General features: G+C 49.5%; 1 protein-coding gene across 1 annotated transcript; it reads right to left on the reverse strand.

Annotated features, from left to right (window-relative positions):
* Positions 1-14,994: 14,994 nt before the first annotated feature.
* Mif (macrophage migration inhibitory factor) lies at positions 14,995-15,921 on the reverse strand. Its single transcript, XM_021174128.2, has 3 exons — positions 15,699-15,921; positions 15,324-15,496; positions 14,995-15,183 (listed from the first exon to the last, which is right to left on the reverse strand). Exons 1-3 carry the CDS (start codon positions 15,804-15,806, stop codon positions 15,117-15,119), a joined length of 348 nt encoding a protein of 115 aa, XP_021029787.1. The 5' UTR covers positions 15,807-15,921; the 3' UTR covers positions 14,995-15,116.
* Between the last annotated feature and the right edge of the window lie 2,331 nt (positions 15,922-18,252).

The raw sequence follows: 18,252 nt of genomic DNA on the forward strand, positions 1-18,252 counted from the left end.
CTGTTGCCCTCTTGTGAAGCCCACCATACAGGCACAACACTCCCAAAGCTGTAGTAAGCCCGTCATGCATATTTAATACCCCTCCCCACAAAGCCTTCCGTTTTTTCACAGTAATTATTCATCTAGGCTCAAAGCCACTGAACGAGATGTTTCAGTTTGAAGGGGCTTAACACAAAATATCCCTTTTTATCCAACTACAGTCTTGGGACCCATACACAGTTCTATTAATAGCACATGCCAGAACACAGGTAGTGCAAAGTGGGCTGCTGTCCTGGGAAAGTTGTGAACAAAGGCCTGTTTACCTCAGACGGCACCAGGGCCAAGCTAATGATTCTACCAAAAGTCCAACTTGGCAAATGAGTTTATCTGAGTGCAGAGGGGAAAGGCTGTTCATAGGATAGTGAGTGCATCACGTGGAATTCTGCCCCCTCATGGATGTGAAATTTATGGGAGCTTTGTCCCCTTACAGTTAGCCCTATTTGTATATAGCCTAGCATGGTCCATGAGCACACACACGCTAGGGCAGAGCAGGAGAAGAGACTGCTGCAATTCCAGGTGAGGGTTCTATGACCCTCCTCCTTCCCCGGTCCTAGGGACTACAGAAGCTCCACTAGCACTGCCATCGATTGTGTTATCACTGTATTCTGCTCAATTAGTTGACTATTGGCAATCGGGGCTGAGGTGACCTCTCCAAAATAGCAAGTGTTCCACCAAGAGAAGAAAAGACATAAGACAACTAGTGTCCAAGGCCAGAGCAGGCAGTTCACAGGGTACAGAGGGTGACTCTTAACATACTGCTGTCCTAAGAACAAAAGCAAAACTCAAGGAAAGGGAGGGCTTATTTGGGCTCACAGTTTGAGGGTACAGTCTACCATGGCCGGAGGGTACAGTCTACCATGGCCGGAGGTTTGGGGAGAGTCCTGCCAACAGGGGCTTGAGGCAGCTGTGGGTCAGGTTGCATCCACAGCCAGGAAGCAAAGAATGATGAATGTCTCTGCTGGCTGGCTTCTTTCTATACAGTCCAGGACATAAGGCCAAGATTAGGGTGGCTCGCCCTGCCACAACCTAATCAAGAGAGTCCTTCCGAGGACATGCGCACCTATCAAATAATCCTTCACAGCTGGACCTGGACCTAGATGCCTGCCTCTGTTATTCCAGAGACTGTCAAGTTGGCAATCGACACTAACCATGTCAGGGCCTTTGAGGGTGGGAGAGGGGTGGGCGATTCTCTGGGGATAACAGCACCTTAGAGGCAAAGTTCAGATGGGGACTGAAGGGTCTCCCAGGTCCTAATCCCAGCAGGAACACTGATGGACGCTCTGGGAGACTGAATGGGATTGGGAGAATAAAGAAAAATGGGGCTAGCTGTCTGCATGGGTCAGAATCCACTCAAGTTCTAGATATAGGAAAGAGCGAGGCAGCCCCTTGGCAGGATTTAGAAATCAATAGACTATCTGTAGCATTTTGCCCTTTACATGTACAGGTACATGTCTTTTATTTCGTGAAGTGTGACATACAAAAAAAATATAGTTTCACAAATACAAAGCAGGCATTTCTAAGATCAGCAAAGGAAAAAAAAAGATACCATATAAGCTAGGTTTGTCACAGACCTTTACTCTCAGCACTAGGGAGCAAGAGACAGATTTCTGAGTTTGAGGCCAGACAGGTCTACATAGTGAGACCCCGTCTCATACACATACCGCGTGTGTACCAGCATACACACACACACACACACACACACACACACACACACACACAAGCACTACCACATACTGACTGGGTACCAGTTCCCATCACATGCCCCCATCGGAGGTGCCACTGTCTTGTTAGAACAAAGAGATCCTGTTTAGTTGGCTCATAGAGAATGAAGTTTAACATAGAATAGCCCTTCGGAATGAGATTAGGAGAGAGAGAGCCTGGTGACCATGGGGTGCTGTGATCTGGCCTTGAGGGGTGGGGAAAAGCAATAGGAAAGCCGGGAGAGGAGTTTCACTAGACAGAATGGATGGCTCAAAGTGAGAGAGAGAGTCAGGGAAACCGTCTCTACCTGCATGCCTGAGGAAGTGGGGAGCATTCAGAGACATCCTCTGACCAAAGGAGATTTTCTGACTTTCATAGGTTCAGGGGTGGGGGTAGGGGGACTGGCAGGAAGTCTCACATCATGTGATTTAGTCTGACTTAGCCTATGTGCCAAGGAGCCCGGTATGAGGTAGTTCTATACATTTATAAATTCATCTAGCAGCCTTGAGGGGAGGGGGCAGGGCTTCTCTCTACTCCTCCCCTCCGTAGACCTGTGAACTTTATTTTTATTTTATTTTATTTTATTTTATTTTATTTTATTTTATTTTATTTTATTTTATTTATTTTGGTTTTTCGAGACAGGGTTTCTCTGTGTAGCCCTGGCTGTCCTGGAACTCACTCTATAGACCAGGCTGGCCTCGAACTCAGAAATGCCTCTGCCTCCCAAGTGCTGGGACTAAAGGCATGTGCCACCACTGCCCTGTGACTTGTACACTCTTTAACATTCACAGACCGCACCTGCTAAGGTGAGGGAGGGGGAGGGAGGACAAGTTAGAGGGTCTGTAACCTAGCAAGCTCCCCAAGGAACAACCCTTTCCCAGCTTCCGTTTGCGTGACCGCCTGCGCATGGCCCTCTGCATGGTGTAGTTTGGGGTTGCCTGCTTTTGAAGTTTGAATGAATGGGATCATATTATCTGTGCCTGTAGGTTTTGCTCCATCTTTTGCTTGTCATGGTCACCCATGGTAACACCTGTCCCTGTCCCCGTGTCTTGTTCATTCCACTGCTATGCTCATGAATAAACGTATCACAGTGTGTCCAGTATCATTCTTGGTAGGTATTTTGGATTGTTTGCAGAAACCAGTTCCTCTGTTGTTTGTATACCTAGGAGTTTGGTTTTTTGTTTTTTGTTTTTCAAGACAGGGTTTCTCTGTATAGTCCTGGCTGATCCTGGAACTCACTGTAGACCAGGCTGTCCTCGAACTCAGAAATCTACCTGCCTCTGCCTCCCAAGTGCTGGGATTAAAGGCATGTGCCACCAAGCCCGGCTTACCTAGGAGTTTATATATCTAGAAGTTTATATACCTATATCCTTATGACCAACAGATGGGTTGTTTGTAAAAGGATCTTTTATTTATTTATTTATTTATTTATTTATTTATTTATTTTTGGTTTTTTGAGACAGGGTTTCTCTGTGTAGCCTTGGCTGTCCTGGAACTCACTCTGTAGACCAGGCTGGCCTCGAACTCAGAAATCCACCTGCCTCTACCTCCTGAGTGCTGGGATTAAAGGCGTGCGCTACCACGCCCGGCTGCTTTACTCCATCTTTATACAGTTGCTATGTTAGGTTTCTGTGACAAAAACAAACAAAAAACCAAAGGCCAAATAGTAAGTTGAGGGGAGAGTTTTCTAACCCAGCTCCACAGGCTTCCATGCAGGCCTGTGTGGCCCTGCACTCTCAGGAGAGTTGGGTGCACGCCTGTGAGGATGTGTATGGGGCAGAGCAAAGCAAAGGTGCCCAGCCTGTGGTGACTGGGACAAGAAAAGGAAGGAACAGCAGGGTCCCATTCACGTGTCCTCAAAGGTCTACTATTTCCCAACCACCACAGACAAGCAAGCCCTCATCACATGACCTCGGGGAGGACATTTAAGATCCAAATCATAACAGTTGTCTATTAGCAATTTGTTTATATATTCTTGATAGAAGCCTCCAGCCACGATAGGAACTACAAAACAAACAAACAAACAAACAAACAAAAAAACGAGAACTGGATTCCTGAAAGGAGAGCTGGGGATGGATGGGAAGGAAAGAAGAAAGAGACCAAGACAAAGATTCCGATCAAGGCCCAATGTTTAATTCTTAAGACTGAATATAAAGGGGGGAAACCCATCCCCCACTTTGACAGAATAACTTCGCTTTGCCAAAGACAAGCTCAGCTGCTCAGCAGGTAGTGGCTTCTTTCAGGAAGCTGTAGAAGTGACAGGATGACAGACTCCACCATAGGTGGGGCTAGCAACCCTGGCAAAACAAGGTCTAACTTAGCCCTCTCAAGTCTGGGGGAAGGGCACAAAAGCCCAGCAGGCCTTCCTGGTCTAATTCTGGGGTCGGCTTCCTTAGGAATAGACTGTCTGTCAGCTAATAAAATGATCTGAGGCCAGGCTCCTTCCTGACTGCCCTATGGGGCTTTTTCAACACGTATAAAGCTGCCTTCGTTTTCGTGGATATGAAACGGGAGTCCAGTTTCTCTCCCCTTATAGCAAGAGCCCAGCCCTCCTAGTTGGAGAATTCTTCCTTTCATAGTTTATGAAATTAGTCATGGGGGAGGGGGAAGCACACACGTTTTGTGTGTGTGTGTGTGTGTAGGCCAGAGGACAACTTTTGATTTCCCATTCTACCTGGGTCTCGGCGCTAGCCTGCTCACCTATTGGGTTGGGAAGCCTATTCCTTCCATTGATGTCACTATCGATTGTGTGCCAGCTCCACATTGCTCAGTTACATATCTAAGAGACCTAGGAGAAAGCATATCCTCACCCTTTGTTTTCTTTAAGAAATGATCTGGCACTTTTCAATCCTTTGGAATCTCGTAAATGTCAGAATTGGGTTGTCTTATCTACATTTAAAAAAAAAAAGTTAGACCCCAGCACTTGGGAGGCAGAGGCAAGTGGATCTCTTGTGACTTTGAGGAACATAGCAAGTCCCAGACCAGCCAGGGCTACATAGTGAGACCTTGTCTCAAACCAAAACCAAAACCAAAAAGCTTTTGGAATTTTGAATGTGTCTGTAGTGACTCCACAAACCAGACAGAAGAAAGCTTGTTACCCTGACAACATTCCCTTCGCCCACAGGTAGGCTGGTCTCTTATTTAATTGGTAATAACCTTCCAGGGCCAGATTTCCCTGGAGAGCTTTTCACATCTCAGACTAAGTGCAGGGCAATCTATACTTCCCCCTTCCTCTATTTCACCCCCTTACACACATGCACATTTTTTTCTTCCTTGTGTGCGTGATATCATATTATGTATGGTTCCCATGAAGTCATATTTTTTTCTGGGAAATGTCTATTTCTGCCTTATGTAACTATATGCAAATATATGCAAACACACAAATGTGTGTGAATGGATAAAAAATGTGCACTGTCTTGCTTGTCTGAAACACAGTACACATGTGCTCACCCTGCTTGCTTCTCTGTTCTCCTTTGGCTCTTATGTATTTTTAGAAATTAAAAATACATTTTAAGCTGGGCAGTGGCGGCGCATGCCTTTAATCCCAGCACTCAGGAGGCAGAGGCAGGTGGATTTCTGAGTTCGAGGCCAGCCTGGTCTACAGAGTGAGTTCCAGGACAGCCAGGGCTACACAAAGAAACCCTGTCTCAAAAAACAAAAACAAAATTAATATACATATCCTATATTTCAGATGTTTTAAACCCATACATACTTATTTAAATATACAAATAATAGGCTTTAGAGAGAAAGCCTGCCCATGGGTTGATCCTATCCACACTGTCGACACAAAGGAGGAGCCTCTTCAATGCTTTTCTGTGTCCATAGAGGGATGATAAAAGCTGCACTCTTTCCCCCTTGGCTGTGTGTTTTGCTAGGAAATGACCCCATTGAACCATTCCTGGGAACTTGGTGTACCACCGCTCTTTTCAGCACTCAGCAGTCGTTCAAGCTTTGAGGGAAGAGGAGAAATCTGTAAGTGGATGGAAGTCAACAGCTAAGACACACACCTCAGTTTTGTTTTTGAAACAGGGTCTCTCTGTGTAGCTCTGGCTGTCCTAGAACTTCCTCTGTAAAGCAGGCTGGCTTTGAAATTGTTCTGCCTGTGCCTCCTGAGTGCTGGGACTAAAGGTGTGTGCCACCACAGTTCAGCAGTCTCCTCTCTCTCTCTCTCTCTCTCTCAAGTGAGACTTTTTTGGAACTGGAGTTACAGATAGTTGTGAGCTGCCATGTGGGTGCTGGGAATTGAACTTGGGACCTCTGGAGGAACAGCCAGCATTCCTTGTTTGTTTGTTTGTTTGTTTGTTTGTTTGTTTGTTTTTTGAGACAGGGTTTCTCTGTGTAGCCCTGGAACTCACTCTGTAGACCAGGCTGGCCTCGAACTCAGAAATCCACTTGCCTCTACCTCCCAAGTGCTGGGATTAAAGGCGTGCGCCACCACTGCCTGGCAACAGCCACCATTCTTAACTGCTGAGACATCTCTCCAACCCACATACCTTTTTTTGTGGTCCTTCCATGCCTTGTTTATTCTTGAGAACACCAATGTTGGTTATCTGTCAGACTGCATGAAGAAGAGATGAGGGGAAAGACTCCTGCTATCTCTTGCCTGGCTACCTTCTCTAGCCTTTCCTCTTTTGGGCTCCTGTAATTGGATGCTTAGAACCTGAGTACCATCAGCACCACACTGTGAGCTAGCAGATTCCTTCATATTCTCTCCCAAAGCTCTACCCTATTATAATGGAAGAGTCTGCTTCAGTCATAGACTCAGTGCCCCCACCCCCACCCCCTTGGTTGGGAATATGGGGTCAGAACGGGAAACCAAGAGGAGTTGTCACACACAAATTAGCAGCAAATAGGTATCTACCCACAGGGAGTCACATCCAAAGCCCAGAGCATATTCAGAGTAGGAGAGCACCACCCCCCTCAAGGATGAGGGATGACACACACACACACCCGCTCAGAGTCGCTGTGTGGCCGCGTGCCTCCTGCATTAAGGACATTAGACCTAACTCTTTCCTGGATGGAGGTTTTAACATTAGAATGAAGGAACAATTTGCATCTCAGTCCATTAGGGGCACATGTCCCTGTGGGAAGCTTGGAGACAGCTGTTTAGGGGCACAACTGTAAGGAAAACTGTCAGACAGCTTTGAGCCTCAAGGTCCTGGAGGAGAGGGGCATCTTGCTGCCTGCCCTTCCCCCAGGGCTTTACTGTCTACTCCTTTACCGTCGGTTTCCCTTGAGATTCAGCAGCAGAGCCCGCCTGTTTTATAAGCAGGATGGGAAAGGGCAGGCATGAAGAATGTAAATTCCAGCACTCTTTTCGCTTCTCTATGGACACGAAGAAAACGGACTGATGGTACCATCAAAAAAATCAAACCACTTTTCCTCTGAACTCTTGAGTTAAGAAACCAGGAAAGGGGCTGGTGAGATGGCTCAGTGGGTAAGAGCACCCGACTGCTCTTCTGAAGGTCCAGAGTTCTAATCCCAGCAACCACATGGTGGCTCACAACCATCCGTAACGAGATCTGGCGCCCTCTTCTGGAGTGTCTGAAGACAGCTACAGTGTACTTACATATAATAAATAAATAAATCTTTAAAAAAAAAAAAAAAAAAAAAAAAAATTTTAAAAAAAAAAAAAAGAAAAAAAGAAACCAGGAAAGTTTCTGCTTTCAGATGAAGGATTCCTGGATGGCTTCCAAGGAGTTCCCACCTGGGTTCCTTCTGGGTGGAAGCTCTGATTTTACATAGCTGTTTTGTTTTGTTTTGACGTGCTGAGCTTCCCGTCTGGGACTTTTTGAGGGCCACTGATGCTCACAGCGGGGAGAGCAGGAGGTTAGAACACCTCTGAGACAGGCCTGTTTTTCTGAGAGGGGCAACTCCTAAGGCAGTCTCAGCCCTAAGCCAGCCTTGGGATGTATCACAGCTGCCTGAAAGGCCTCATTCACAGGAGACACAGCTGGGGCCCCTCGTGGGTGGGCAGACACACTTCAGGAAAACGGGACCAGAAGGGTGGGCATTCAGCAGGTGGGGTGGAGGTGGGCAGCGGAGAGCAATGGAGAAGAGGGTGGGTGAGGTAAGAAAGAAGCCAGAGCTGGACAGCCCCCAAAGGAGGGACAGAAAATGTCCCCATCGTTTCATGACCAAGGTGGTATCATAGTGCTGAGGGCAAACTAGCTCTGCCTATTGTGAGCCCAAGGTGGACTGATGGTCTCAGAAAATATCTGCAATTTACCAAGACCTAGGGCCTTGGATGGATAAACGAACTCTCTTCTCCCACCCCAACCCCCCACGGTGCTTCTCTGTCCTGGAACTCGCTCTGTACGTAGTCCAGGCTGGCCTCGAACTCAGAGAGATCCGCCTGCCTGCCTCTGCGTCTGCAGTGCTTGGTTAAAGGCCCGTGCCGTGACAATAAGGTTCAGATGAAAGAACCCTTAAGGCAAAACCAACCCAGTGGGAAAAGAACCCTCAAAAATGATGAGAAAAACGTCTGGCCACCCTCTGGATGGGAAGGCCTCCTGTTCCTTGCCTAGCTGGGCCACTCCCCTCTGAGAGGCCAGTAGAGCCCTGCGGAGTGACACCCCTCTCTTGAGTAAGCTGTTTTATGAGTTTCACACATAGCATAGAAAAGGCTGAAAATGGCCTGAACTTGTCATTAGGTTAAGTTGTTGTAAAAAGTTAAGTAAATGTCAAGATATTCTTTTCCCAGAATTGGCCTCTGGTCCTTAAGTTTACTCACTAAGAGAGAGAGTCTCCAGTCCTTAAGTCTGCCCCCTTAATGTGGTTAAAGGTTAACCAATGATAAACTGCCAGCCCTAAACTGTGACTGAGGACTGCTCTAAAAAAAATGTATAAAAGGTGTGTGCTTTAGCTACTTGGGGTCGCTTCCATCCCGATTTCAGGACAATCCCAGCATGCTGGATCAATAAACCTCTTGAGCTTTGCATCGATCTTCGACTCTGCGTCCCTGTGAGTGGGACATCCCGGACGTAAGGCTTTTCCGGTCTTACAAAATCTTAACTGTGGCCTGTCCTGCATGGGTGTGTGTGTGTGTGTGGGGGTGACAAAAAGCAATCTGCAGGCACCACAGTAGACTTAAGTAGTATGATTTTCCTAGGAAGACGGAAAAGAAACATTGATTCACCCCCTAATAATGAGGGCCCTAGCAAATCAAAGATTCTGACAAATCTACCTTGGCAAAATAAGATTACTTATAATGGCACGGGCTGGCATGGGCACCGGAACTCCAAGCTTTTTTTGTTTTTGTTTTCTCTGTATAAGGACAGGGTTTCTCTGTATAGCCCTGGCTGTCCTGGAATTCACTTTGTAGACCAGGCTGGCCTCAAACTCAGAAATCCGCCTGCCTCTGCCTCCCGAGTGCAGGGATTAAAGGCCGAGTGCTGGGATCACGCCCGGCTTGCTTTTTTTTTTTTTTATGTGATTGTCCTATACACCCAGAGCAAAATGATATCTGGGTTCAGAGAGCCACCTAGTGTTGGCTCGTCAGAGGTGGCTCACTAGAGGCGCTGAGAGGACAAAAGGCAAAGATACCCTGTGACAGGAAAGTTGGCCTATTGTGCAGCAGTCGGGCACACAGAAAAACTGAGCATCTGGCTAAAAGATGGAGTCACTCTGGTCAAGTCTTAGACAAGTGTAAAGTGGTGCTACTTGTGGAGAAAGCTGGAGTTGAGCGGACGTGCGTGATGTGCGTGAATTTAGGCCTTCTCTGGAGAGATCTGAGAGAAGGGTCACCCTGGGGTGGGAGGGAAGTGGCAGAAGAGAACTCTTTTGGCATCCGAATTTGGGCCACCTAAACCTATATTACCTGCTAATGTGAGAAGGGAGTCCTCCAGGGATGACCCCCCCCCATACATTACCCAATCCCAGGTGACGGTCAGGCCTAAACACATGTACATATGAGCCCACACTGAAGGGACTCATCGGGTTGTATTTTATAAATAGATACAAATATATTCACATGTTTATAAATATATATATGTACATATATCCCTCCTCTGAGAACTGCCAGGTTCCACTCATAGAACAGTCTAAGTACTTAACAGTCCGACCCAGACCCAGACCCACAGAGTAAAAAGCCCAAGCTCAGGACTTGTAATCCCACCAATCCCCACCCTGGACATCTTCGCCCCGCCCCCGCCCCCGCCCCCGCCCCCGCCCCCAAATGCTTTATGAACCCTGTCTTCTGCTCAGTTCTCTGCACCTTCTGAGCAGTGGCAGGCACGGGCCTGGGTTTTTTCCTCCCAGTCTGTGTGAGGTTTTTTTGTGGGGTGACTCTGTGGTAATCCTTGGCTCTCAAATGCCAGGACACCTTTCCCCTCAGAGTTATAACACAGTATATGTGTGTAGGCAATAATAACTAAAGGACCATAGAATTGAGGGATAACCTTTGAGGAGTTGAAGCAGGTGACGAAAATTCAGTCCTCATAGATCTCTCAAAAGGATAATAAAAATATTGTAAGAGGGAGGTAAATATATACATAAGAAATGAAAATATATGTACGTTAAAGAACAAACAACAAAAGGTTTCTAGGAACACAAAGATGGAATCTCCCTGGAAGCTTTTCGGTCGGAGCCGTACTGGAATCTCACTGTTAGTGAGTTTAGGAATGTCCTCGTAAGTTAGTGATTGTGAGTACAGACTCCAAGCTTGCCCGGTGGAGGGACTGGGGACCAGAACAACTGCTATCTCTTGTACATGAGCACTGGACACCCTAGCCTCGGTGGGGTGGGGGTTAGGGGGAGCTGTGAGGCCTACTGGTGGGTCTGTTTGCATCATGTCCCTATCCTGGTCCTGGACCCTCTCACCCAGACAGCTCCACAGGTCTGGGGGCCGAGTACGGTGCTGCTGCTTGAGAATGGAAGGGGAAGGGGTGGGCGGATGTGAGGATGGCATTTAGCTGCCCACGGTAGGGAAGACTCAAGCAGCAGAGTCACCTAGAACTGTAACTCTGGCACAAGAGGTGACAGGAAGGGAACCAAGGAACATGGGTTTCTCCAGATGGCCCCCATGTCGAGAGCCTGAGCTAGTGCCAGAAGTGGAACCCCCTTCCAGAAAGTCTGGTGGCCCAGTAACCTGCCTTCTAGATTCTCCTGCCTCCAAAAGCTGTCTTAGGCCTGACTCATCTTCACTATGGAGGAAGATGAAACCCTAATTCAAGGAAGTCAAGGAAATGCCCAAAATAACTTTTTTCTCTTACTAATTTGGCCAGAACTGTAAATAAATCCATTTTTCTTCACCAATTGGGATCCTAGATTTCTTTTAGAATGTAGAGAAACTAAGATGGTGGGTTATGAACCCGCGTGTCCAGTTCAAGTCAAAACAAAGGAAAACCTCTGGAACATTACCTCAACCCTCTCAACAAGTGAAACACTGCTTTGGGAGAGCCACCAGCTCCATTTTCAGCTATTGCTCAGAAGACAGTGACTCGAACTGGTCAGGCCACCTGCCAGCTTTAGAGAGTGGTGGATCCCTTCAGCACGGGCCCAGTGGTATACGCTGGCCGGCTCCTGGCAGAATCATCTCAGAGCGGTGATCCAGGCCTCTGTTCACCGCATCAGCCTGATCACGTGATACTCTCTCAGATGTCCCGCCCCACGCCTCATCTCTCCACTTCAAGGCTGGTGCGGCACAAATGGAGGGGTTTTACAATTTATCAAGACCTGAGTACAGGCATAGGCCACCTGAGATGGAAAATGTGCTGATCCATCTCCACGATTGAGTGAATATGGAGGAATGACATATATTTATATAGTGAACCCCTTCATTTCACAGATGGGGGAAACTGAGGCCCAAAATGGTGCAGAAGCAGGGAAATAATCTTAATGTCACTGAGATCTGGCTCCCAGAGGGAACTGGCTGTGGCTGGTGAGGACTGGGGTGAGATAGGGGTGGCAGCCCCAAGGCAAGGGTTCTGGGGAAGGGACGGTGGGGATCTCTGAGATGCAGTTGTGCCTGATAGGAGGGCAGGGTTGAAGGGAGTTTCTGGGGGGTGGGGGGAGCCTGCACGGCTGGAGAAGCCCTGAGTGGTACCAGGGCAGCAGCCCAGAAGACCAGGAGCCCTGGAAATCCACTTGGGCACAACCCACCTAAGAGGCTTGGGCTAAGACAGAGGCATCTGTGAGTGTCTGCTGCACCAGAAGGGCACACATGAAGTGAACCTGAGCAATTCCATGTGGAACCGGAGAAGGGACAGCACCTGAAAAGGTACAAGGTTTTGCCAGAGCTGACCAACTGTGGCAAACAGTGACCATGGGCACTGGTGGGGCCATTATCATTATATAGGCTGATAACCTCATAGGATGCTTTGGCCCTAGGGGACCACAGTGGGAGAACAGGTGGCATTTCTGTGCCCAGATTCACCTATCCAACCTGGAGGTTTGAGGTATCATTAGATAGGCCACTTAGCTGACACTTGGAAAGCTGACTGGGCCATGGGCCTTGGTTTTGAGAAGGAACCGGCCTCATTCAGTGGGTAGTGAAGGATCATGCTTTGGAGAGAGTAGGGCTGGCCAGGAGTGGCTGGGGTCAGGGAGAGGAGGCACAGTAGCTTCCTCCTGCAACATGTAAGGCTGACTAAGAAATATGGTGGAGGGCTGAAGTCATCGGCCCCTGTTCCACTTTTCCTTGCGCACCAAGGTGTGACCACTTTGTAGATGCTCCTACTGGTTACAGAGCCGTAAACATTGAGGCTTTGTTTTTTTTTTTTGTTTTTTTTTGAGGGGGGGGTGGTGGCTCTTCTGATTCATGTGATCCCCTCCAAGCCCTCCACACTCACACAGGTGTCTAGCTTGTCTCCTCTGCCAAAGAGACCTCAATTTTAGACTCAGATGTGGCTCTCCGGCCAGAAGCTTGCCTCAGAGACCTTTAGACTCAAAGTCCTCATTGAGCACATAGAGCAAGTCCATGACTCTGTCCTGGGAGACAGCAGTGACACTGCCAGGTACCTCAGGCTCAGTGTCCTCATCTGTGAAATGAGGGAGTTGGACTAGAGTCAATGGAGGCCTGAGCCCTCCCTGTCTCTGTGTAGGGCAGAAGAGGGGAGTCTTGCCTGAGTACACGCGGGAGTCAGTGGGGCCGGGTAAGGCAAGAGTCCAGCAGAAGTAAGAGGTTCTGAGTTGCAACTCAGGGGTTTGGGTAAAGTTCAACCTCAAGTGCAGCCCTGTAGTTAATGGTAGGGTGGAGCTAAGGAGATGCGGCAAAGGACCAGGCTGAGGAGGGAAGGTGCCCCATAAGAGGTACCCAGATTCAAGAGAGCAGCCCCAGACTGGCTCCTTTGGCTGCAGTGAAGGCATGCCACCCAATATGCAGGCAGTCATGAGGTGCCTTCATGAATGCAAAAATGAGATGGAAGGAAGGGCCCCTTGTGGAATCTAGGAGAGTCTTGTTTTGGGAACCTCCAAGGACAGGGAGTAGTAGAGGCTCTGCTCTAAGAAGGGACTTCTATTCCCAGCATTTAATCTAGTGAGCTAATGCCCTCACTCCTGTCACTACTGTCCTGATCTAGTGCTGGGGCTGGGGGGAGTGGGGGCGCAGAGTGGTGTTGATGTGTCCTGTGTCCAGTAGGGAACTTCCCTTCTCTCAAGGTCAGGGCTCCAAAACCAACCCAAGAAGCACAGAGATTAGCAAGCTGCCCCCGGGGCGCAGAGCCTAGGCTGGTACCGCCAAGGCTGCAAAGGATGCCAGTTGGAAAGGGTGTGGATCTACTGGGTAGGGTAGGTGCCTCTAGGGCCTGGGTGGTTGGGAAGATGCCCATGACTTACCTTGGTTTCAAGCCTGGGCTGATGGGTACTGAATGTATACTGCATGGATGATGAAGTACAAGGGACAGAGATGCTGGCCATCCTGCCCAGAAAGGACTCTGGATCCACACTAGGTGTTCAGGCCTCCCCGCACACACAGGGAGGCCTCTGTCACAGTGTCAGGCTCACACAGACAAGCTCCTCACTCACTCAGGAGTCCGTCAAGGGGCTCCTGGTCTGTCAGGGCCCCACTCAGCTTCCAAAAGCAAATTTCTTGGAAGTCGTAAAAAAAAATTTTTTTTTGTATTTCACCTACAATGTTCTTACCTTGACAAGAGGCTAAAGAGCAATGATCTTAACAGATCTGTGACCACAGGAGTCCTCTGAGGCAAGATGCCGCTTTCCCTATAGCTGAGGAACAGAGTACATGCAGCCAGAGTCCCTCTCTGTGGAAGCTGTTGTCATAGACCTTTATCTATGGAAGGGCAGTGTGATAGGCAACAGGCTACATTTTTGTGTTTTTCCTAGACAAGGTTTCTCTCTGTAGTCCAGGCTGACCTGGAACTCAAGAGAGATCCACCTGCTCCTGCCTCCTGAGTGTTGGGATTAAGGGCATGGGCCAGCCACCACAGCCTGGCCAAGGCTTTCTTTAGCAAAGACTCAAGCCAGCCCTGACACAGACTATAACCCCAGCTGGAGTGTGGGGATTTTCCAGCTAGTGGGTTGGCCCTCCCCCCAGAACAGTGAGAAATTCCTTAGGTAGCAGAAGTAGGTCTCATGGTCAAAGCAGGGTTCCTATCCAGTCCCCATCTACCCGGGTCCCTGGGCTTGGTAGGAATAACCCCAGGCCAAGAGATCTAAATTGAGTTGGGCCTTGGCCAGCACCTTTTACATAAACGATAATCGATGGCAGGTACTCCCTCCGCCTTCACGAATTCTTGGGGAACTGCTGTGATGGGAGGTGGGGGGTGGCAGGCACAACACACCAGCTTCCTTGAGCAGAACACAGGCAAAGCGTTGGGGAAGTGGGCAGTGTGGCCTAGGGAGGACTTTGTATCCTGGCTACCTCTCCCACCAAGTTAATTGTCCAGATCAAGGAAGTGGACACCACATGGCTTAGAGCACAGTGATTCTTGGGAAGGAAAATGGGGCCGAGAAAGGTTCAGGCCCAGCTGGAGTACATTAATTTCTCTACCGTATCCAAGTAACCCCCCTTCCATGACACATATTACCGGCTCCATTTGCCACTGTGGTAAGGACCTAATTAACACTCCTGACCAGGTGAATAAGTCGGCCTCTTTTATACGTAAGGCTGCATAGGAGAGGCCAAAAGAAAGGACATCTGAACCACTGGACTAGTTTAGAGAGGACTAAACTGGCCAGCTTCGACCCTGCCATCACACCCCTATCCCACGTTCAGAGCCTGGGCTTCCATTCAAGGTCCCCACCCTGCACCCAATTCCTCCGCAAGCCAAGGAAGCAGACACTGAGGCAACCGTGGTCTCTTATAAACCATTTATTTCTCCCGGCCGGAAGGTGGGCATCGCTACCGGTGGATAAACACAGAACACTGCATGGAGCGAGGCTCGAAGAACAGCGGTGAAGGTAAGTGGGGCCAGGACTCAAGCGAAGGTGGAACCGTTCCAGCCCACGTTGGCAGCGTTCATGTCGTAATAGTTGATGTAGACCCTGAGAAAATGAAAGCCTGGCTCAGCTAAGCACACGGTCTAGGAGAGCGTGCCAGTGCCCTCTGAACGCCCCCCCCCCTTACCTGCTGACCTCCCAGCGCCCCTCATCCCCGCCACCACCACCCCCCGTCCCCCACGCACCGGTCCGGGCTGATGTGCAGGCGATCGGACAGCAGGCCGCACAGCAGCTTGCTGTAGTTGCGGTTCTGGGCACCACCGATCTTGCCAATGCTGTGCAGGCTGCAGAGGGCGCAGGGATCGTTCGTGCCGCTAAAAGTCATGAGCTGGTCCGGGACCACGTGCACTGCGATGTACTGGGTGGGGGGGAGGGGCGGCGAGGCGGGAGGGATACAGACACAGGGTTAGCCCGCCTGAAAGACTGCCTACCGGGCCACAGGTCTTCCGGAGAGCTCCAGCCGCCACCCGCCGGCACACCTTGGCTTCCAGCCCCATCCCTCCTCACACGTCGGGCCGGCCCACCCCACCCTACTCTCTTCCTGTGTCCTCCCTGCAAACCTGTGCGGGCTTGCCGGTGGCCTGCGCCAGCTGCTGGGTGAGCTCCGACAGAAACCCCTCTGGCACGGAGGCGCGGGGAACATTGGTGTTCACGATGAACATAGGCATGGTGGCGGAGAGACTGCGAGCGTGGACCGGAGGACCGTACAAAGCGCGGTGTGACCCAAGCCAGGGACCTGAGCTACGTGACCCAGCTCAGTACCGCCCCAAGCCGGCTGCCGCGCCGCCCCCTCGCTCCGCCTCCGCTGACGTCAGACTACGTCCCAAAGGGGTGGTGACTGCCCTTCAGCGCGCTGCTTCTGCAGAGGTCTTGCTGTGCTTCTGGTGCTGTAGGAAGTATTATTACATGGGCTCTTTGTTTCCTAAGATGGAAACGGAGGATGCTAGATAGTGAGGACTTGACTCTAGTGATTAGGTTTGTCGAGGCATTCCAGGTAGATGCTACAGATTAACCGTATAGTAAGTAGAAGTTCAGGTCTGAGAGATTTCTGTTCCAAGAAGAGGGAACTTAAGTTATTGGTGGTGGGACCTGTTGGTTGGCCTTATTTCTCATGCTTGTGGGCTAGGATCGACCAACTTTAGTGAATACGATTTAACCTCAAACAATGAGCCAAAAGCGCGATGGCTTGTACTTGGAGAAAGAACAATCCTTCCTTGCTTTGGGAACTTTCTCTAAACTCAAGAAATTAGCCAAGCCCCATCACTTGCTTGCTTTTGCTCTCCTGTTGTACCAACAGTCAGCCCTCGATCCCATCCCCTGCCTGGCCCAGTACCACCTTCATCCCACACACTTTCAACTGAGACTTTTTGTGTGTCCTGAGCCTCCTGGCCTAGGCTTGTGAGTGTGAAATGGGGAAGGAGGCAGAACAGAGTCGCCAGCTAGTTACTTCCCTACATTCCTGTTGATCCACGCAGGTGAGGATGCTTGGAGAGATTCCCCTGGGAGGAGTGGGCAGCAGGCTGTGAGCCAGAGGTACTAACTAGTTCTGCTCCTCTGGCCAATTACCAGTCCTCAGGGAAGCCCTGCTCAAATTAGATCCAGCAGAGTCACCCTTATCTAGAGCCCTTGGTAGACTTTGTATAGCTTTCTCATTAACAAGTGAGACATCCGATGGGTGCCCAGGAAATGTCAAGAGGATTTTGGGACTTCCTTTGTTTTCCCTAGCCCTTTTTAATTTTTGTTAAAAACTTCACAGTGGATCAAGAGATTGCAGTGTGGGGACTACCAGTTCTGTCTGTGATGTCAAGGTTTCTGACAGAAATGAAGACATTCTAGAGAGACACTTGAGCCCCCTCCCTTTGGCTAACAGACTATTGAAACAATGGTTCCCAAGGAAATGGAATTTTCTCTGGAGTCTCCTGCTGGTGAAAGAGAAAGGCCAGAAGGCAGAGATTCTATGCAGCTCTGGATGCTTGTCAGACAGTCTTGCAGAAGAGACTGAAGCTTGATAGTGCTGCTGGGGGAATCACATCTTGAGCGAGCACTCTTAGTTCTACCTACCTCTTGCCCTCTATTTAAATCTAAACTTCCTCTGGCAGGACCCTGAAGATGAGCTTGGGGTGACGGTCACTGGACTGCCTTTATGTTCCTCTTCCTTCCCAGGGTGGCCACGTTGAAATAAATCTCCCTCTTCTGCTTTCCACTGTTGTCTGTTTAGTTGGACTAGAGGATGTCTGAACGGCCAGGACCCAGGCTCTGACCCTCCCAGTTCCAGGAGCATTGATGGTAAAAATGGACAAGTCTGAGGCCAGATACAGCCAAAGGTCTCATTCCAGGGTTATTATCTGGGCTCTGGTTCAGGGGCCCTTGATCTTGGGACACAGCTCCCCAGTATTCTTGGGGGCATTTGATATTTGGGTAATTTTGACTTGTTTACAGTTATCCTCCAGGTTTAGTAAGGATGTTAGGAGCTCCCTGGGCGCCGTGCCTTCCAGTCGCTCCCTGGTAGCTTTAGGCTCTTGTTCCCCATTGACCCTTTAGATACTGGTTACAGAAAGCAGTTTGCTATACTCAACAAATTACCATGCTAGGTTTTGCACTAAGGGATAAAATAACAAGCCCCAGCAGCCTTTCTCCCATTGGCTTCCCATATCAGAATTGACAAGTGCCTGTCCGAGATCCTGTAACCCTCTAACTCCCCAAACTCCCCAGGTGCCTGGAGTTCAGAGGAAGAGCTGGTTCCATAATTCTCATTTCCCTGAGGAAGTTTACAGGCCCAGGGTACCAGGACCTCCAAGACATCAAAGGGTGGACTACCAGTGACAGCTCTCCCGTCTCCCACATAATGGAAGCACCGCAGCTAAATGTGCCTTTCCTTTCCTTCCCCCACATCCTCAAGGGCTACATATGCCTTCCTTCTCCCTCGGAATCGGGACAGCAGGACTACAGGCCAGACTGTAGACTACCAACTGTATGGCATGAAACCTATCACCTCCTCTGAAATCTTTAAGAAGGGAACCCCCAAGCCGGGCGTGGTGGCGCACGCCTTTAATCCCAGCACTTGGGAGGCAGAGGCAGGCGGATTTCTGAGTTCGAGGCCAGCCTGGTCTACAA

Source organism: Mus caroli, chromosome 10 (assembly GCF_900094665.2).
Source record: "Mus caroli chromosome 10, CAROLI_EIJ_v1.1, whole genome shotgun sequence".
NCBI classification, from domain to species: Eukaryota; Metazoa; Chordata; class Mammalia; order Rodentia; family Muridae; genus Mus; species Mus caroli.

Coding starts and splice junctions, on each gene's coding strand:
- Mif (XM_021174128.2), bottom strand. CDS start 15,806: ATGCCTATGTTCATCGTGAACACCAATGTTCCCCGCGCCTCCGTGCCA. Junction 15,497..15,698: donor CCACCGGCAAGCCCGCACAG/GTTTGCAGGGAG, acceptor CCCCCCACCCAG/TACATCGCAGTGCACGTGGT. Junction 15,184..15,323: donor CTGCACATCAGCCCGGACCG/GTGCGTGGGGGA, acceptor TCATTTTCTCAG/GGTCTACATCAACTATTACG.